Genomic DNA, 21,120 nt, shown 5'->3' on the forward strand with positions numbered 1-21,120 from the left:
AGTGGAACTACATCATTAGCTTTCCTGAGTCTGTAGCTTGATGACTGCAGATTTGGGGACTTGTCAGTCTCCATAATCATGTGAGCCAATTCCTTATAATAAATCTTTCTCTTTCTCTCTACAGACAGACAGAGACACAGACACACACCCACATACACACGCACAAAAATATATCCTGTTAATTTGGTTTCTCTGGAGAACCCTGACTAATACAGATTTTAATATCAAGAGTGGTTCTAGGGGAACAGAATTTTAAGGATGAATGTTTTGAGTTAGTTTTGGAGTTTCTAGAATCGATTTTCTAAGCTAATTAGATTTAAAGATACTAATGACTCTATTTCCAGTAGTAAAGAAAGCACTGGTAGTCCATAGTGTGATCTAGCAATAGAAATATGCAAGATATCACCATAGGATATTCTTTTTTTAAATTTTTTTAATAATTTATTAATTAATTTATTTTTGGCTGCATTGGGTCTTTGTTGCTGCACACAGGCTTTCTCTAGTTGCAGCAAGTGGAGGCTACTCTTCACTGTGGTGTGCGGGCTTCTCATTGCGATGGCTTCTCTTGTTGCGGAGCATGGGCTTTAGGCGCACGGGCTTCAGTAGTTGTGGCACGCAGGCTCGGTAGTTGTGGCTCACGGGCTCTAGAGCACAGGCTTAGTAGTTGTGCACAGGCTTAGTTGCTCCGTGGCATGTGGGATCTTCCTGGACCAGGGCTCGAACCCATGTCACCTGCATTTGCAGGTGAATTCTTAACTACTGTGCCACCACGAAAGTCCCACCATTGGATATTCTTAATCAACCACTTATAAGAAGCAAGGAGCTGGGTAACTGTGTATATGATACTTTCAAACGTTTTGGGCAAACTAACAAATATAATGAAATTGGCTGGTTGCTTCTAATTTGCTGAACAAAGTGGGGAAAAAAAAGATGAGTTCAGGAATTCAAATTCCTGAGTAAATCCGTGCCTAAATGACCTGAAAGCTTCTATGTATGTCATGAAGGAGACTCTTATCTCCTATAGCCTGAGGTTACTGAAAATCAAACCCAGAGTCTCATTCTTTGACTGGCTGAATTACAATGCAAGTTGAACTCCCAGCCACATAGTAGTGACTCTATTTTTAAAGTCAAAACATTGATTGGGAAGGAATGGGATCCTGAAGGTTGGAGTGGAGACATGTGGGAAGACTCTAATAAAGCTGGGGACATTGAACCTCTAAGTTCTAATGAGTCTTCTTTGCCAGTGGAAGAGGCTTCTCTACTCTCAGTGTGAGTAGCATCCCCAGCCCATATGAGGGGATTAAGTCTGCTTTGTCTGAAGAAACTGTAATGACTTCCCCTAAGGCAGTTGCCATGTAAAACAATGCTAATTCTCCTCAGGATCCACCTTTACCATCCTTCTATGCTTCTAAACTATAAATAGACTCAGGTCCCAGCAGGCCCATAAAGGTGAGGTATGAAGTGTGGCCCATGAGGAGGTACACTACACTTCAAAGGAACTACTTGAGTTTTCTAATAAATACAGATAGAAATCTGAGGAACATGTATGGAACTGAATATTAAGGATGTGGGATAATGATGGAAGGAACATGAAGTTGGATAAGGCCAAATTTATTGATATGTACTCACTAAGCAGAGGTTTTGAATTTCATGTTGCAGCTCAGGATGTTTGATTCGTTAGTTGAAACATGAACCAAAATGTAGCCCATAGTGAGTGACTTGCAAATGCTGTATCTGCCTTGGTTTAATGTAAAGGAAAAGATTCAGAGGATTAGGGAGATTGGAATGTTATGGATTTGTCATTTAAGAGCTACTCACCTACTCTGCAAGGGTCCAGAAGACATACCTTTCACCGTGACTGTGAGAAATAAATTTGTGAGGAGAGCCCCAGCATCCTTAAAGAGCTCTGTGATCACTCTTCTCTGTAGGTCATATCTTACAGTGGAAACTGCAGTCACTGAATTAGGAAACCTGAATACAGTGGGAGTAATTGGATCTTGCCATAGCAGGATGTACCAATGGATGGTACTCTACTACCAAAGGCAAGACAGGCGTGGTTACCAAAACAGACAGCACAGTCCAAGCAGCAATCAGAATAGTCTTGACTTGGGCAGTCATATGGCATTGGCTAGTTGATTGTGGTGTCCCTAGAAGTGAAATAGAAAGGAAGCTTATTAAATTCTTACGTGATCTGTATAAGCAGAAAAGTTTTAGGTCAGGTGAACAAAAGTCTAGCCTGAACCATAAAAAAGAGAGTCAGGGCCCCTCAGCCAGTTTCTAGATCTGAGCCAGTTTACAGATCTAGAAGTTCTTAAATGAAGGGGAAGCCAGGTCCCCAGGAGGAGGGACTCTGGTACACTCCAAAAATGTATTATGTTAATTTTTCTCCCAGCCTTCTCCAAAGGGACCTACAGCCTTTTACCAGGGTAACTGTGCACTGGGGAAAGAGGAAATAATCAGGCTTTTTGAGGGCTACTAGACACTGGCTCTGAACTGACTCTAATTACAGAGACCCAAAACATCACTGTGGTTTACCAGTCAGGGTAGGGCTTATGGAAGTCAGATGATCAGTGGAGTTTTAGCTCAGGTCTATCTTACAGTGAGCCCAATGGGTATGCAACCCATCTTGTGATTATTTTCCCAGTTCTTGAATGTATAATTGGGATATGTGTATTCAGCAGCTGGTAAAATCCCCACATTGGTTCCCTGACCTGTGGAGTGAGGACTGTTATGGTAGGAGAGAGCAAATGGAAGCCACTAGAACTGTTTCTTGGTAGGAAAATAGTAACCCAAAGCAGTACCCCATTCCTAGAGAGATTGGAGACATTAGTGCCACCATGAAGGACTTGAAAGTTGCAGGGGTGGTGATTCCCATCACATTCCCATTTAACTCATCTATTTTGCCTGTGCAGAAGACAGATGGACCTTGGAGAATGACAATGAATAATTGTAACCTTAACCAGGTGGTGACTGCAATTGCAGCTATTTGTACCAGATGAGATTTCATTGCTTGAGCATATTAACATATCCCCTGGTACCTGGTATGTGGCTAATTGATCTAGCCAATGCATTTTTCTCCATACCTGTCAATAAAGATCACCAGAAGCAGTTTGCTTTCAGCTGGCAGGGTCAGCAGTACCCCTTCACTGTCCAACTTCAAGGGTATATCATCTCTCAAGGGTATATCAAGGGTATATCATCTTCAAGGGTATATCATCTCTCCAACTCCGTCATAATCTAGTTTGTAAGGATCTTGATTACTTTCCTTTCAACAGGATATCACACTGGTCCATTACATTGATAACATTATGCTGATTGGACCTAGTGAGAACAAAGTAGCAACTACTCTAGACTTATTGGTAAGACATCTGTGTGTCAGAAAGGGAAGATAAATCCAACAAGAGTACAGGGGCCTAAAGACCTGTACTCTGAAAACTTAGAAGATGATGAAAGAAATTGAAGACAACACAAACAGATTGAAAGATATACCCTGTTCTTGGATTGGATGAATCAATATTGTTAAAATGACTGTACTCCAAGGCAATCTACAGATTCAGTGCAATCCCTATCAAATTACCAATTGCATTTTTTACATAAGTAGAACAAAGAATTTTTTAATTTGTATGGAAACACAAAAGACCCCAAATAGCCAAAGTAATCTTGAGAAAGGAGAACGAAGCTGGAGGAATCAACCTCCCTGACTTTGGACTATACTACAAAGCTACAGTAATTAAAACAGTATGGTACTGGTACAAAAACCAATCAATGGAACAGGATAGAAAGCCCAGAAATAAACCCACGCACCTATGGTCAAGTAATATATGACAAAGGAGGCAAGAATATATAATGGAGAAAAGACAGTCTCTTCAATAAGTGGTACTGGGAAAGTTGGACAGCTACATGTAAAAGAATGAAATTGGACCATTCTCTAACACCATAAACAAAAATAAACTCAAAATGGATTAAAGACATAAATGTAAGACTATAAAACTCCTAGAGGAAAATATAGGCAGAATACTCTCTGACATAAATTGCAGCAATATCTTTTTGGATCTGTCTCCTAGAGTAATAGAAATAAAACCAAAAATAAACAAATGGGACCTAATTAAATTTAAAAGCTTTTGCACAGCAAAGTAAATCGTAAACAAAACAAAAAGACAATCTACAGAATGGGAGAAAATATTTGCAAATGATGCTACATACAAGGGCTTAATTTCCAAAATACACAAACAGCTCATACAGCTTAATATCAAAAAAACAAACAACCCAATCAAAAAACGGGCAGAAGATCTAAATAGACACTTCCCCAAAGAAGACATCTAGATGGCCAACAGGCTCCTATGAAAAGATGCTCAGTATTGCCAATTATTAGAGAAATGCAAATCGAAACTACAATGAGGTATTACCTCTCACCAGTCAGGATGGCCATCATTAAAAAGTCTACAAATAATAAATGGTAGAGAGGGTGTGGAGAAAAAGGAACCCTCCTACACTGTTGGTGGGAATATAAATTGGTGCGGCCACTCTGGAAAACAGTATGGAGGTTCCTTAAAAAACCAAAAATAGAGCTACTGTATGATCCACCAAATCCCACTCCTGGGTATATATCCAGAGAAAACTATAATTTGAAAAGATACATGCACCCCAGTATTCATAGCAGCACTATATACAATAGCCAAGGCATGGGAGCAACCTAAATGTCCATAGACAGATGAATGGCTAGAGAAGATGTATGTATATGTGTGTGTGTGTGTGTATACACACACACACACACACTGGAATACTACTCAACCATAAAAAAGAATGAAATAATGCCATTTGCAGCAACATGGATGGACCTAGAGATTATCATATTAAGTGAAGTAAGTCAGAGAAAGACAAGTATCATATGATATCACTCACATGTAGAATCTAAACAAAATGATACAAATGAACTTATTTACAAAGCAGAAATAGACTCAGAGACATAGAAAACAAACTTATGGTTACCAAAGGGATACCAGGGGTTGGGGGAGACATAAATCAGGAGTTTAGGATTAACATATATATGCTACTGTATATAAAATAGGTAAACAACAAGGACCTCTTACATAGCACAGGGAAGTATACTCAATATCTTATAATAACCTATAATAGAAAATAATCTGGAAAAGAATATACATATATATATAACTCAATCACTTTGCTATACAATTAAAACTAACACAATATTTGTAAATTAACTATACTTCAATTTTTAAAAAATGTAAAAAGGGGAAAAAGTATAGGGGCCTTCTACCTCAGTGAAATTTCTAGGAGTCCAGTGACATGGGGCATGTTGAGTTATCCCTTCTAAGGTGAAATATAAGTTGTTACACCTGGCCTGTCCTACAGCTAAAAAGAGGCAAAATATATTGTTGGCTTCTTTGGATTTTAGAAGCAACCTATTTCTCATTTGGATGTGTTACTCCAGCCCATTTACCAAGTGACCTGAATACTGCTAGTTTTGCATGGGGCTCAGAGCAGGAGAAGGCTCTGCAACAGGTTCAGCCTTGCAAGCTGCTCTGCTACTTAGGCCATATGATCAAGCAGGTCCAATAGCGTTTGAAGTATCAGTGACAGATAAGAGATGCTATTTGGCCCCTTTGGCAGGCCCTTTGTAGGTGACTTGTAGCACAGGGCATTAGGATTTTGGAGCAAAGCCCAAAGCCCTGCCATCCTCTGTAGATAACTACTGTCCTTCTGAGAAACAGCTCATGGCCTGCTACTGTGCCTTAGTAGAGACACAATGATTAACCACGGGCCACCATGCTTTCATGTGACCTGAGCTGCCCATCATGAGCTGGGTGTTATCTGATCCACCAGCCATAACGTTGGGCATGCACAGCAGCACTCCATCATCAAATGGAAGGGATATATACATGATTGGGCCTGAGAAGTCCCTGAAGGCACAAGTAAGTTACATGAAGGCATGGCCCAAGTACTCATGGTCCCCACTCCTACTAAACTACTTTCTTTCACCTTGTACCTGTGCCCTTATAGAGAGTTGACAGGGGAAGAGAAGACTTACCTTGTTTACAGATCGTTTTGTATGATATTCAGGTGCTACCCAAAAGTGGACAGCTCTAGCACTATAGTCCCTTTATAGTCCCTGAAGGACACTGGTGAAGGAAAATTGTCTGACTGGGCAGAACTTGAAGCATTGTACCTGGTTGTTATTTTGCTTGTGAGGAGAAATGGCCGGTTGTGTGATTATATATCAATTCATGGGCTGTGGCCAATGGTATGGCTGAGACTTGGAAGGAACATTTTTGGAAAATTGGTGACAAGGATGTTTGGGGAAGAGGGATGTGGATAAATCTCTCTGAATAAGCAAAAAAATGTAAATATATTTGTGTCCCATGTGAATGCTTACCAAAGAGTGGCCTCAGGAGAGGAGGATTTTAATAATCAACTGGATAGGATGACCTGTTCTGTGGATATCAGTCGGCCTCTTTCCTCAGCCACCCCTGCCATCACCCACGGGGCTCATGAACAAAGTGGCCATGGTAGCATGGATGGAGGTTGTGTATGGGCTCAGCAACATAAATTTCCACTCACCATGGCCAACCTGGCCACAGCCATCCCTGAGTGCCCAGTCTGCACTGAGCCTTTGATACAGCACCATTCCCCAAGATGACTAGCCAGCTGCCTGGTGGCAGATTGATTATGTTGGACCACTTCCATCACGAAAAGGGCAGCAACTTGTTCTTACTGGACTAGATACTTACTGTGGATACAGAGTTGCCTTGTAGCTTCTGCATATGTGGCTTCTGCAAAAACTACCACCCATGAACTTAACAGAATGCTTTATCCACCGTCACAGTATTCCATACAGAATTGCAGAATTGCTTTTGATTAAGGAACTCACTTCCTAACAAATGCAATGCAGCAATGGGCCCATGTTCATGGAATTCACTTGTCTTATCATGTTCCCCACCATCCTGAAGCAGCTGGCTTGATAGTAAAAATATAATTATTGCTACTTACTTTTTTTTTTTTCGGTACGCGGGCCTCTCACTGTTGTGGCCTCTCCCACTGCGGAGCACAGGCTCCGGACGCGCAGGCTCAGCGGCCATGGCTCACGGGCCCAGCCGCTCCGCGGCATGTGGGATCTTCCTGGACCTGGGCACGAGACCGTGTCCCCTGCATCGGCAGGCGGACTCTCAACCACTGCGCCACCAGGGAAGCCCGCTACTTACTTTTAAGGAGTTTTAAGGAGCCTAATTTCTAATCTAGTATCTTTAGTGCCTAGCACAATCCTTGCAATATAAAGGTCCTGAATAATTATTCGTTAAGTCTAATTAACCCGAAATAGAGTTTACAGAGTTACTAGAATAGATTGATTTGATATATAAAATTTGAGCATGTTATTGTTATTATGAACATGGTCTCTAGCTTCTAAATATTGATAGTTTACTGGGTTTCTAAATATTTTCCTGTTGCTTTGTAAATTTGGTTTGTTTTATACCACCTTTTGGTTTGTTTAGTAGTTTTTGAGATTTATTATTTTTCCTCCCTTTACTACCCCCTTTCCATAGTTGATAGCCATTTGCCAGTCAGATATTTTCTTTTTAATGTCTTAATATTTAAAATTTCCACTAATCACCTATTTAGTTTCTCACTTGTATCTTAAAACATAACGAGTTAGAGTCATATCTCCTTCTGCTTCAGTAACTCTGGGCAGGAAGCCACTGCGCTGGTCAAAAGTCACTTGAACCACCTCCATCAAAATCACCTAAAGTACTTAGGGAAAATGCAGTTCCCTGGGGCCCTGAATTACACTGCTGATTGTTAGAATGTGAGCGGGATAAGCACCAAGAATTTGCATCTTTAACAAGCTCTCCAGGGGATTACTAAAGTTTAAGAATCATTGTACTAAGCAGTGTCCTCAACCTTTTTTCCCCTTAAGCACCCATCCCAAACACAATGCAAATATAAAAGCAAAAACCTTTGCAATTTCAAATACCTAAGACAATCCATTGATTTCACTTTCCCAAAACTACTTATATGGAAGGAAGCTAGTTTTAAAGTAAAGATTTTTAAAAGTTGAGGGAAATTTTATTATTTCATTTGTGGATTACTTCTCTAATAAATGGTTACCTCAGTTAGTAGCTTTATTTCTGGTAAGCTTCATCCTTTCAATATCTTCAGGTTTCTTTTTTTAGGATTTTTGCATTTGTTCTCTTTCCCATAGCGTAACATATGTGTGTGTGTAATCATAATAAATATTTTTTCTTCATTGAATATAAAATTTCAAAACATTTTAAGATGAATTGACCATGTTAGCGTCAAAGTTCATCAGTTTCATTTCTACATTTCTGCTAAGCTACTTAGAAGGTTAAACTAAAAATTTACGTTTAAATAGTTAAAATAAAATTTTCTAGTTCATTTAAAAATACTGATATTCATTGTTGTATATTCTAGGCATTTACACTGTTCGCTACACATTTCCTGGAACTATGCCATATAGATGTTCTATATCCTAATGTAGAAAACGTGCATTTTGAAGTTCAACATGTAAAGAACACCTCAAGAAATAAAGAAGCAATCTTGTATACCTACAAACTTTCTAAGGGACTTACAGAAGAAAAAAATTATGGTATTGCATATAGAAATTATATATATACACTGAAACACTACATATTCTTGTAAGACAAACTTTCTTCTCTTTACCTGACTGTCAGTCTAAGCAACTTTCCTTTTCATTCTTTTGAGTGCTTATATGATCTAAGACTGTCTTTTCTATGTCAAACTCACATTATATATATATTAAGCTTATTTTAAAACATATTAACAGTAACTATGTAGAATTACAATACATGAAAGTCCCAGAAGTATAGTTTCTATCCTTAGAAAAATGTAATTAGTTTATATTTGCAAGTTATATAATGAATTGAAAATTATGTATTTCTTAGACACTCTTTCAGTAACAGCATCCCTCTGTTTTCTTCAGATTCAGGGAACTTGATAACTAAATCTTAAGTCTTAAAATGGAATGTATTACCAAATTATGTGTGTTCATAAACTTGGTTAGATATTTTCTATCTAAATCATTTTGTGACATGTAAAGTGGCACAGATTGAGGGAATTTTCAGTTGAATTTTACACATAAAGTTCCAAAACTTATTTTAGCTATGAATGTGACATTTGTGAGGGTAAAAATAGCATCTTTGTTTTGCTATTTGAAATGGGAAAATCAAATGGATAACTTAATTTGTATCAGATGTTTAATCTTTATAAGCCTCAGTTTCATCTATTAAATGGTGATATATGTGGATTTGTGAAGATTAAATGAATTATCAAATACAAACTGCCTAGCATAGTGCCTAGCAATTAGTAACTTCTAAATAAATGTTAGTGTTGCTTCTGTTGCCTCTAAAGCAATAAATAAACTATTAGCACATAGTAGAAAGCCTATAAGGCATTTACACAATAAAAATCTGGGAACATGAGAATACTAGTTGGTATTTGAATTTGCATGAACACCTACCATTATGTCTTCAGAGAAATTCTTCCCTCGTTGATCCGCTAGATAGATGAATATTCAGCTGTAGGCTTATCTCTGACTACACTTTCTTCTACCCTGAAAAACCTGTTATTTCCTTTGACCTATAAACCAACTGAATTTGTAGTTGGAAGTTCAATGTTATTACTACCATTTGATTTTTTTATTACCTCTTTTCCTTTCCCTATCATGTTTTCTGCTATCTCAGAGGTATCTTCAGAGGTAATTGATATTCTAATTTGTCTTACATGTCTTAGCAAGTAATTAAATCTCATAATTGGTAAGTTGTCATCCAGAACTTAGGGAAACTTAATTTTGAGAATTAAGTAGTTCATAAATACCTAAGAAAGGAAATTTAAATCTGTGAAGAAAAGATTAATACTGATTAAAACAAACTTAACAAAACCAGCAATAATAATATTGAAGCCCCATTCTTGATAATTTTAGGGTTAAAAGCTGCAGAGGTGTCGTCACTCCCACCATCAATTGTCTTGGATGCCAAAGAAATCACAAGTCAAATAACCAGACAAATTTTGGTAAGAAACTCTTTAGCAATAAGAATTGTTTTTCAAATTCAAGAAAATACTTTTAGTGTACATTTTTATTATGGCCTCGGATCTAAATATATATAATTAATAATTAAAATGTTTAAAACAAAAACCTAATTCCTAAAGAAAATCCTTTTTACTTCTCAAAACTTTTTTGGTTTGATCTATTATAACTTTTCCCAGCATACCTACTAATAAGATAGGAAACAAAAGTTAAACAGTTCAGTTCCTACTTGTTACTACACTGACTTTATGATAAGAAAAGAAATCTCTATAAAGTAAGCATTAAAAATAAAAATCACTATGCACAACATTTTCATGTCTTTTTAAATAGTTTTCAAAGCTCTTCTATCCATTATCATATATAAGCCTCATAACTCTTCATGAAGCAGTTAGGTCTAATAAAAGATAAATAATAAAGGTATTATTTTTATGTGCATTTTTACAGCTGAGGTTCATAGAACTTAAGTGATTTGCTAGGAAGCAGTAGATCCAACACTGAATTCACATCTGTTAACTGAAAATTTGGAAATCCTTTTTCAGGTTTTTACATCAAGTTGCCTTATATTGTTTTAAGAATCCAGTGTGTTCAGTAAACTATGCTAGGTGCAGTATGAAATTTTCCTCAGTATTAACAGTTTCCTGTGTCTTTCACTCTTTCTTAACCTGCCTTCAATTTTTCTTTTGCATTCTTCAGTCTTTTGACCTCCTAGACTGCTTTTATGACTTTACTTGCCTAACTACTCCATTGGAATTCCTTCGCCAGTAATTTTGGCAGTGCTTCACTTCTAAAGAACCTCTCATTACCTAGTTCTTCAGAATTCCTCTTGCCAAATTCCAATTATGGGCAACCTCTCCAGTAGCCTTCTAGGTTTTGGATTTCCTGATGCTGCTCAAAATATATTCAGGCTAATTTTAGCCACTGCAAATTTGTATATACTAACTTTGGTTGAATATTTTACTGAATAGTTTTTTCTTCTGTCCCATTAATCTATGTGGTTTCTTATAGTAACTCTTTCAAAATGTTTCTACTCTTCCTGAGACCTCAATAACCTTACTCTCTACAAAAAAATTTACCTCCTATACTTTTTGAGAGACTTGAGGTCATCCTGGTGAGTCCTTGAACCTTTTCCTCCTTCAGAATTCTATTTTGGAATTTCCGTTTTTCACCTATTTCTCTTCCTTCCTATTTCAGAGGAAGAGATTACCTTTCAACCTTTTTTTTTTTTTTTTTTTTTGCGGTACTCGGGCCTTTCACTGTTGTGGCCTCTCCCGTTGCGGAGCACAGGCTCCGGACGCGCAGGCTCAGTGGCCATGACTCACGGGCCCAGCCGCTCCGCGGCATGTGGGATCTTACCGGACCGGGGCACGAACCCGCATCCCCTGCATCAGCAGGCGTACGCTCAACCACTGCGCCACCAGGGAAGCCCCTTTCAACCTTTTTAAGGTTAACTTTTCTACCTTCTTTCCATCTCGATTAAGATCAGTTTCTTCACCAGTTTCTTTTCTTCTTAGTGTTTTTTTCAGTGGCTTTTTGTTTTTCCCTATGAATATGGTTAGGTTTTTCCCAATAAATCTTTTTTTTTTTTTTTTACCTTCTCAAATTATATTTCTCTTCCTTTTACTGCCAATTTCCCAAGAGTAATCTATACTTGCTTCTTCCATTTTCCACTTGCAAACTGGATCTTGTCATCACTCCACAGAAAGTTTCCTCTTAAAAACTAACTATTCATAAAATCGTATGGCCTTTTTTTCACTTCTCATCTTCCCTGTTCCCTCTACGGCATTTGCCACTACCCTTCTTTCCCTTTTCATAATTCTTCCCTGTCTTGGCTACTGTGGAATTGTCCTCTCCTGGATGTTCTTATTCTCCTACCCCTTTGATTATTACTTCTTTCCTTTCTTCACTAGTGCTTTATATTATTCCACCTACCAAACAGAAGTATTCCTAAGATTTTACCGTTGTTTCTTTGTTTAAAATTCTATACTCTTGGGCTTCCCTGGTGACGCAGTGGTTGAGAGTCCGCTTGCCGATGCAGGGGACACGGGTTCGTGCCCCGATCTGGGAGGATCCCACATGCCGCGGAGCGGCTGGGCCCGTGAGCCATGGCCGCTGAGCCTGTGTGTCCGGAGCCTGTGCTCCACAATGGGAGAGGCACAACAGTAAGAGGCCCGCGTACCGCAAAAAAAAAAAAAAAAAAAAAAAAATTCTATACTCTTGCTGATCTCACCTTTCCTCAGCCTCCACTTTCATTTCTTTTTGACTCTGAATCTATATATTTTTATCCATATTTCTTCTTGAAATCTTAATTTATGTTTTCACTCTTCAGTAGTTTCAAAATTAAATTTATCATCTTTTGAAAAATCTTCTCATCTCTTCACTTTCAGATCTCCCAGTGACCCATCAGAGCTATGAATCCTTCTTCTTAATTACCTCTCATTAGGACTAAGCAGTAGGTTCTCTCTCTTTTCCAACCCATTCTACATACTTCTACAAGATTGTCTTCTAATGCATAGTTCTTATGTTGTTTCCTGCTCGGAAATTTTCAGTTGTGTCTTACCAAATAAAAGTTGAACTCCTTAGCCTAATGTTGAAAGTCATCTATGATTATTTCTCAAAATGTAATCTGAGGATTACCTACGTTAGAATCACCTGGGATACTGGGTACCATCCCAGATTTTCAAGGGTCTCCTGTGGCTCAAGGATTTACATTTTTAACCAGTCTTCAGATGATTTTTAAGCAAACTAAAGTTTGTTAACTACTGCTTTATGATCTCCCTTTGTTTACTACCTCAGTGTTATATAACATTACTCAATTTAACTATAGTGTACATTTCTGCCACATTGAATTACTTGTCATTTCATCATTTTGACCTGCTTGTGTACCATACTTTCTAATGTGTTTGCTCTCTCTGTTTCTTCCATCTGGAATGCCCTCCCTTCTAGGCTCTTCTATCCATCAAGATTCATTTCAAAAAAAAAAACAAAAAGATTCATTTCAAGTACTCCATCCTATTTAAGCTTTTCTTGACACAAGCTGGAAGTGAACTTTCTTTCCTCTGAACATTTTATATCCCTCTTATGGGACTTTTCATGATTAATCAGTTGCTTGTAAACATGTCTGTTTCACTGTAAGACTGAGCTTTTTGACTTCCATTATCATGTCAGGATGACATTTTTGTATGCCCCCATAGTCATGAATGCAAGTTATAGGGTCTGGATATAGATAATAATAGATATTCAATAACTGTCATTTAAATAATAAACTGATAGTTGATCAATCAGTGTATCAAATAGATGGATGGATCAATATATGATAATCTTATTCTACCTCACGGAGTTGTATTCATTTTTCCTATAGTGAAAGTAGAGAAATATCTGGAATTCTTGGCTATTGAGGAGTTGAAGGGATTGTATTTCCTTTAGTGAATGGAAACTAAGTCTTTACATAAATAGTTAAGATTGAAAATGCTGCTTCCTTTTTCTAGCTCAGGCAAAGAAATGAATGAAGAATTTTCTAGCTATACTCCCAGCCCTGAAGGCAGGTATTCAAGGACTGAATTCTAAAGGTCTTCCAAAGTATTAGAAGATTCCCATTTTAAACATTATTTCTTAGGTATCCTTAAGTATAGTTTGTAAGTATAATTAAGATATAATTTCAACTAGCAATTTATGTTGCTTATTTTAAAAATGTAATTTACCCCTCAGGCAGTATTTTCTTTTAGGCTCTAGCAATCCTATATATGAACTGTTTTGAGGGACAAGCAGTTTACTGATGACCCATTCTGTCCACTAGTTTATCTGTTGGGGAATTAAAGTAGGAGATAAAGAGTAGTACTCTGAGTGACATTTAAAATTATGAATACTGCATAGCAATGAGCAGAGTGCTATTTTCCCATACCTTTTTGATGAGAAAGTGTTTGTAGAACATAACTCTGTGGATTTTCTATTACTCTTTGGTGTTGTGTTGAGATATTTGACCATTTAGCAGATTTTTTTTTCATTGAGAAGTGGTTTTCAAGGATTAAGGATCTGTCATAAAGTAGTAAATACTCATGAGAAATGTTATTCTCCAAAATAACATATATTTCTTCTGGTACATGATTAGCTAGTTGGATGGGTCTGACTTATCCAAAGGGATTGGTTAACCATTGAGTTCTTATTTCTATGAAAGGAGATAGAATATTGCCAAAATAAAAATGATAGTATTCATATTTTAATTTTTATCTATATTTTTTCAATAACAGCAAAGCCAAAGGAGTACCCCTGAGATGGAAAGACAGAGAGCTGTGTACCATCTAGCTACTAGGCTCGTTCAAACTGCTCGAAACTCTCAATTGGATCCAGACAGTTTACGAACATATTTAAGTAATCTCAAAAAGAAGTATGAAGCAGATTTTCCCAGGGCTAAACAAGTTTCAGGAAACACTGAAGAATAATAACAACTCACATCTTATACTAATGAAATAATGTCTTAATATGAGGAACCTAGAATTCATTTTTCCCAAGAGCAAAAGAAAGTAATATTTACTAAATTTTGTATTTTAATTGAAAATTACATTATATTAACCTCAGAATTATCATCTATATGTTCTATATAAGAAAATATTTGTTATATAACTTAAAAATGAGAACTATTTAAAGAACTGATTTTTATGTTAGAAAAAAGTGTAACGTGATGCTTTTTTCTCATTTATGAAACTTCATGTTAAGTTTATTTATGTTTACAAGTTATGGTTTAAAATGTTATCATAAATAGTTTAGCTAAAAGAAATCTTTCTTTGCAGGTCTGAAAACTTAGGCGAGGTTTTCTTTTACACTGTTATTCAGAAGGAATATTTCTTTTACATTCTTATTATGACTCAATGATTTCTTAATTAATACCCCCAAATTCCAACACTGGATGCTTCTGAAGTTTGTTAGAATGATACCGAAAATTTTAAAGTATTCTTTTTGGCATTCAGTATAGTTCTAAAAGGTGAAATTCAACAAATAGATATTTTGTAACACAGAGAGTGTTTCTGCAAGGAGTAGTTACCAAATAGCCAGGTGTTCCATTTTCTACTCACCAACTTCTTCTCTTTTCCCTTTTCCAAATTTTCATTTTTGACCATCTTTTTTAGGTGAGTAAACAAGGCAGCAGAAAGGTAATATTGATATGTTTGCCTTAATTTTTGGTTCACAAGGGAGCATTTTATAAAATTGTGTTTCCACAGGCATGTGGCTCACACCACCTTTTAGAGTTAACCCAAAGGTTATTCTAGTTTTATAAATGAACAAAAGAAAATGGAAGACCATCAGTTGTTCAGTAACTGCAAAGAGCTGTTGTCTTCTCAAACACCTTATTTCTATAGTTACGTCTCAGTAGAAGACTTACTCACATAATCTCAGCCCAAAGGCCTAAGGTAGGGAAATTACTCTTGGAAACTTAAGTATCTGGAACTCAGGGTATACATTCAGTAAGCTGTAAGATTCATAGTTATTTGTATTACTGTGAATTACTGTTACAAAAAATTGTTCACAGACTGATTAGGGCCCTATTTTTTGTTAATATATACATATTTTATTTTATAAAATGTAATACTAATATGTTTTACTTTATTCAGCATTCTAAGTACACATTAGTTGCCAGATATATTGAAAAAGTTATAATTTGAAAGACACACATAATTCTTTTGAAAAATAATTGTAAATTAGTGTTAATAATTACATTAGATATATACTAAATGTCTTATTAGACTACTTCTATTTCCTATTCTCATGTTTTAGAAATAGAGCACCACAGTATTTGAATTTGACCATTAGTCACATTTAAATTCACAGCCTTTGAAATGAATTATATTTTATGCAGTCATTCCTAAAAGCAGTTAGATAATTTAGGTTTGTGGCAAATTTCTAGAAGGTACTGAGGAGGAAAAGGGAATGGCACACTGTTTGGGAGGGCAGGGAAGAAAAGGGAGAAAGCAATACCAGGGAGAAGGGGAGCTGGCTGCGGAAGAAAAACAGGCAAGCAGAGACAGGTGTGAAGTATTAAATATGTTGAATATCATTTACTCAAATGTATTAACTTCCCTTTACATTTAACCCTAATATTAAATTCCACTAGACTTTTAAGAAATTCTTCATCATCATTCTGCAGCTTTTGATGCAAAAATGGCAGCCAACCAATTAATCCCTTTTATTTTAGATTTGGAATACTGAGATAAAAATGGGTTTATATCTTCTTAAAATTAAATACTTTTTCTTCAGTCATTTTGTGTGTTGCTGAAACATATGGAAAAGCAAATCAAATGCAGATATAATTATAAAGTCGTAGTACTATAGGATGGAGGTGAATGCTAGGAAGACAATCCATCCTTTAATTTTCAGGTCTATTTGCTCTACTCTTCAGTACCTCTTCGCCTTTGCCTTTCTCTAAAATTATAGATCATTATCTTATAATTCAGTCTTTTAAGATAAATGTCCATAATGTTTTAGCAGACTCCTTGAATTTCCATCTCAAAGCCATTCTTTTAGTCTGTTCCACCTTTATCCTCACATAAAGTAATCTTTAAGTCTAGGGGTAAGGTATATGGGAGTAGAGGAAAAGGGCAGCTTATCCTCATGCCTAGGAAGTAATACATTTGTTTATTTTAAAATTTGCATAACAGTAAAATTAAATCTTTTTTGGTCTACAATTTTATGAATTTTGGCACATTTATGGATTCGTGGTACTACCACATTCAAGATGCAGAACAGTTCTGTCACCACCAGATGATTCCCTTAGTACTGTCCCTTTGTAGCCAAATTCTTCCCTGACTCCTAACTTTAACCCAGCAATCACTGAGTATGGTTAAGCATTCCTTCCCTATAGTTTTGTTTTTACCAGTCATATAGCATGTAACCTTTTGAGACTGGCTTCTTTTACTGAGCATAATGTACTTTAGAATTTATCCATTTGGTTGAGCCTTTTAATTACTGCCTGGTATTCCATTGTTTGTATGTACCACAGTTTATCCATTCACTCACCGAAGGACATTTAGGTTTCTAGTTTTTGGTGATTATGAATAAAGCTGTTATAAACATTTGTGTACAGATTTTTGTGTGAGTGTTAAGTTTTAATTTATCTAGGTTACATAGGAGTGGAATGGCCCTGTCATATTGTAAGTGTATATTTAACTTCATGAGAAGCCTGCAGACTCTTTTCCAGAGGGCTTATACCATTTTGCATTCCTGTCAGCCATGTATGAGAGGTCCGGTTTTCCCACATCTTCTTTAGTACTTGGTATATTGTCAGTTTTTAAATTTTTTTTAGCCATTCTAATAGATATGTGGTGAGTAATGCATTTAAAATATTTTAAAGCTATTCTGATCATTCTTTAGCAAGCAGTGATTTTTAAAAATCTTTCTTTTTCCTAAATTATTTTTTAGCTGCTTTTTAGTTTAACCTCTCTGGTAGCACATTTTTAAATCTTTCACTTCAAGCAAAAGTTTCAGAGTTTGGTAAAAAACTACCAAAAATATAATTCAATAATATTTATTATGGAACAGACTACGTACTAGGTGCTAGGCGCACAAAAGATGTCTGACCTTGAGGTAGGCTTTTCAGGTGTAGTTAAGAAAAAAACGCATGTAGTAGGGTTGGAACACCATGTGATAAGTATGATAATAGAGGAACATAAGAAGGGTAGTAGCACAAAAAATGTTTACAGTTCTTTGTGGGTCAAGGGAGTTTAAAAGGTAGTAAAATATGTCAAGTGTTCAGGAAGGGAAGAGCATTTTAGATAAGGATCAGCGTATGTAAAAGCAAAGAGATGTGAAACAGTAAGCAGCTTGGTTTAGCTGGGGGATAGAGTGCATATGAGAGAGTGGCAAAAAGATGAAGTAAGGGCTTTATATCAGTTTCTCCTTTAGATGACTGAAGAGTTTTAAGGTCTGTTGCTGGAGAGTGGAAGAGGGTGGTGGTGGTGGTAGAGGAATAACATGATAAGATTTACATTTTAGAAAGATCATCTGGGTGGTAGCATAAATGGTTTTGGGATGTGTGGTTGAAACCAAGGAGACGAGATAGTTTAAGAAACTCTTTCAGTAGTGCAGAAGAGAATTGATGATTAAGGGTAGAAACAGAATGGAACAGGGTTGTGTGTGTGTGTGTGTGTGTGTGTGTGTGTGTGTGTGTGTGTGTGTAAAGGAGGAGAATGGAGAGGATGGAGTGGCTGGTGGAGGAGAGAAGACATTGATTTGAAAGATATTAAGGAGATTTAGTGCTGATTAACCAGATTTAGCGATTCATGACTTATCCGATTTTTTAGTGAGGGGAAGGTGTTATGGATTGAATTGTGCCCCCTTGAAAAAGATTCGTTAAGTCCTAACCCCCTGTACTTCAGTATGTGACCTTATTTGGAAATAGGATCATTTCAAATGTATTTATAATTAGTTAAGATGAGGTCATACTGGAGTAGGGTGGGCCCCGATCCAATATGACTGGTGTCCTTATAAGAAGATTGCCATGTGATGACACAGAGACTCAGGGAGAATGCCATGTGAAGACAGAGGATTGGAGTGATACATCTACAAGCCAAGGAATGCCGAAGATTGCTGGAAAACCACCAGAAATTAGGAAGGATTCCCCTACAGTTTTCAGAGGGTGTGTGGTTCCGCTAACACCTCAATTTTAGGCTTCTGGGCTCCAGAACTGTGAGACAATAAATTACTGTTGTTTTAGCCTCCTAATTTTTGTACTTTGTTATGGCAGCCCTAGCAAATTAATACAGAAGGGAAGAGTTAAATATGATTCTAGGTGGTGATACCATCAGCCATGTTGAGAAATATGGAAATAATAAGAATTCCAGTAGAAGGAAGTTTCAAAGAATTCCCTGACGGTCCAGTGGTTAGGACTCCGCACTCTCACTGCCACGTTCCCAGGTTTGATCCCTGGTCCGGGAACTAAAATCCCACAAACCATGTGACATGCCCCCCCCCCAAAAAAAAAAAGAAGAAGAAAGAAGTTCCAGAAATTTAGGTGCTGCTTGTTGCCCACTCTTTAGCATAGGTATGAGCCATGTTCGGTAGAAGTGATGACTAGATAAAATTCATTAAGCTCTGTTAGAGTGGATGGAAATTAGGGAATATATGTAAAAAGATTTGCTAAAATATTTGCCCAGAAGAATCACTTCATCTGGATGAGCAATCTAGTTTTTCTTTATAAGCTAGATTAAGGTTTTTTTTTTTTTAACTTTCTTCATGTTAACACATATTTCCAACTAAAATAATTATCATATTCTACTGGTAAAATATTCAAATATTAATACATTGTGTGTTGTTTGAACTTCCTATATACTTATTTATGAGCTTAAAATATGCTCAATCATAATTAAATGTAGTTTAAGTGTAATAAATAAGCATTTCTATAATCCAACCCTGTAATGCAGTTAAGGGAACGAATGTGGAAGGAGAGGAAAAGCAAGTGATCTAGTTGTATTGTTACTTGGCTATTTCCATTCTGTTCTTTAGAAAGTTAAATCACACAATTGTATTGTCTTACTATAGGACCAAAATGAATGCCCTTTTCATATGAATTGTCAAATTTTGATAGTCCCCAGATTGCAGATAGGGAGGATGGATACTGTCTACCATAATCTACTGAAATCGATCTAAATGCCGTGATGAGGTGGGGAACAGATTCTCGTTGTCAAGGACTGTGAAGTGTCTAAGATTTTTACCTTAACTTGCAAACTAGCAGTTTAGCTTACCATACTGTTTTCTGTCAAGACAAAAGACTGGGTCAGAAACGAAGAACTTTATTACTAGTGGCGCAGCATGCAACATGAGCTTCTTGTTTGTGTTGGTTCCACGTACTCCCATCCTCTAAGATGTGTAGTTGTCCAGGTAGATGTGCACACAGTGGATTGGTGTTATAGCTGAAGAATCCCAAGCTTGGGAAACTCCAGGCTTTTAAAATGAACTTCAAGCAAACCTCCTTGACCACTTCCCCAGAGGAAGACATTGCCTTTATTATATTAGATATTGAGCAAACCTGCCCTCTGCTCAGAGGGAGCCACTCTCTCTATCTTCTAAGGCTGCTCACTATACAAACATCCTTAAAAAGATAGTCAAGAGTAAGACAGTTCCTCTGCTCATAAGACAGGTGGAAACATGAGAGACCCATGGAGAATTATCTTCCAGTTCTCATCTTTATGTTGCAACAGTTTGACCACATAGTTATATAGAGAACAATCTAATACCCTAGATATTGAAAAAGCAAAGAGCTAAAAAATTGTTGTAGAATACATTCTAATTATTTTAAGATAAATTTCTTTGTAACCAAAGGATATGCAGATTTAACTGATAATAGTTTCATTTTGATGTGATGTTGGGTCAAAACTGTTTCTTTTTTTGTATTAAAATACATATAGGGCTTCCCTGGTGTCGCAGTGGTTGGGGGTCCGCCTGCTGATGCAGGGGACGCGGGTTCATGCCCCGGTCCGGGAAGATCCCGCGTGCCTTGGAGCGGTTGGGCCCGTGAGCCATGGCTGCTGAGCCTGTGCGTCCAAAGCCTGTGCTCTGCAAAGGGAGAGGTCACAGCAGTGAGAGGCCCGCATACCAGAACAAAAACAAACAAACATATAATTTGGGGTAGATGAAATGGGTGATCAAAAGATACAAACTTTCAGTTATACATAAGTCCTGGGCATGTAATGTACAGCATGGTGACTATAGTTAATAATATTGTTATTATATATTTGAAAGTTACTAAGAGAGTACATCTTGAGTTCTCATCACAAGAAAAAAAACTTGTAACTATGTGTGATGATGGGTGTTAACTAGACTTATTGTGGTGATTATTTCACGGTATATAAATTTATTGAATCATTCTGTTATATACCTGAAACTATTTTGGTTTACACAATTATATCTCATTAAAAAAATACTGCTGGGCTAGTATTAGGGGTATCACATACCAAAACACCCAAGTTCCACGTTGTAACTTAAGGCTAATTAGGTCCAAATATAATCCATTTCTGTCATCCTATTCCCTTGTGTAATTTGTGACCACAGATGCTACA

At 36.9% G+C, this 21,120-nt stretch overlaps 1 protein-coding gene across 1 annotated transcript in view; it reads left to right on the plus strand.

Annotated features, from left to right (window-relative positions):
• The window catches only part of MSH4 (mutS homolog 4), a 96,713-nt gene extending 81,844 nt beyond the window's left edge, over positions 1 to 14,869 (plus strand). Inside the window, exons 18-20 of the mRNA XM_065881894.1 lie at positions 8,446 to 8,620; positions 9,974 to 10,062; positions 14,323 to 14,869. Coding sequence (XP_065737966.1) covers positions 8,446 to 8,620; positions 9,974 to 10,062; positions 14,323 to 14,514 — 456 coding nt within the window. The 3' untranslated portion in view covers positions 14,515 to 14,869. The remainder of the gene's footprint in view (positions 1 to 8,445; positions 8,621 to 9,973; positions 10,063 to 14,322) is intronic.
• The last annotated feature ends 6,251 nt before the right edge of the window (positions 14,870 to 21,120 follow it).

Source organism: Phocoena phocoena, chromosome 1 (genome assembly GCF_963924675.1).
Source record: "Phocoena phocoena chromosome 1, mPhoPho1.1, whole genome shotgun sequence".
In the NCBI taxonomy this organism is placed as follows: domain Eukaryota; kingdom Metazoa; phylum Chordata; class Mammalia; order Artiodactyla; family Phocoenidae; genus Phocoena; species Phocoena phocoena.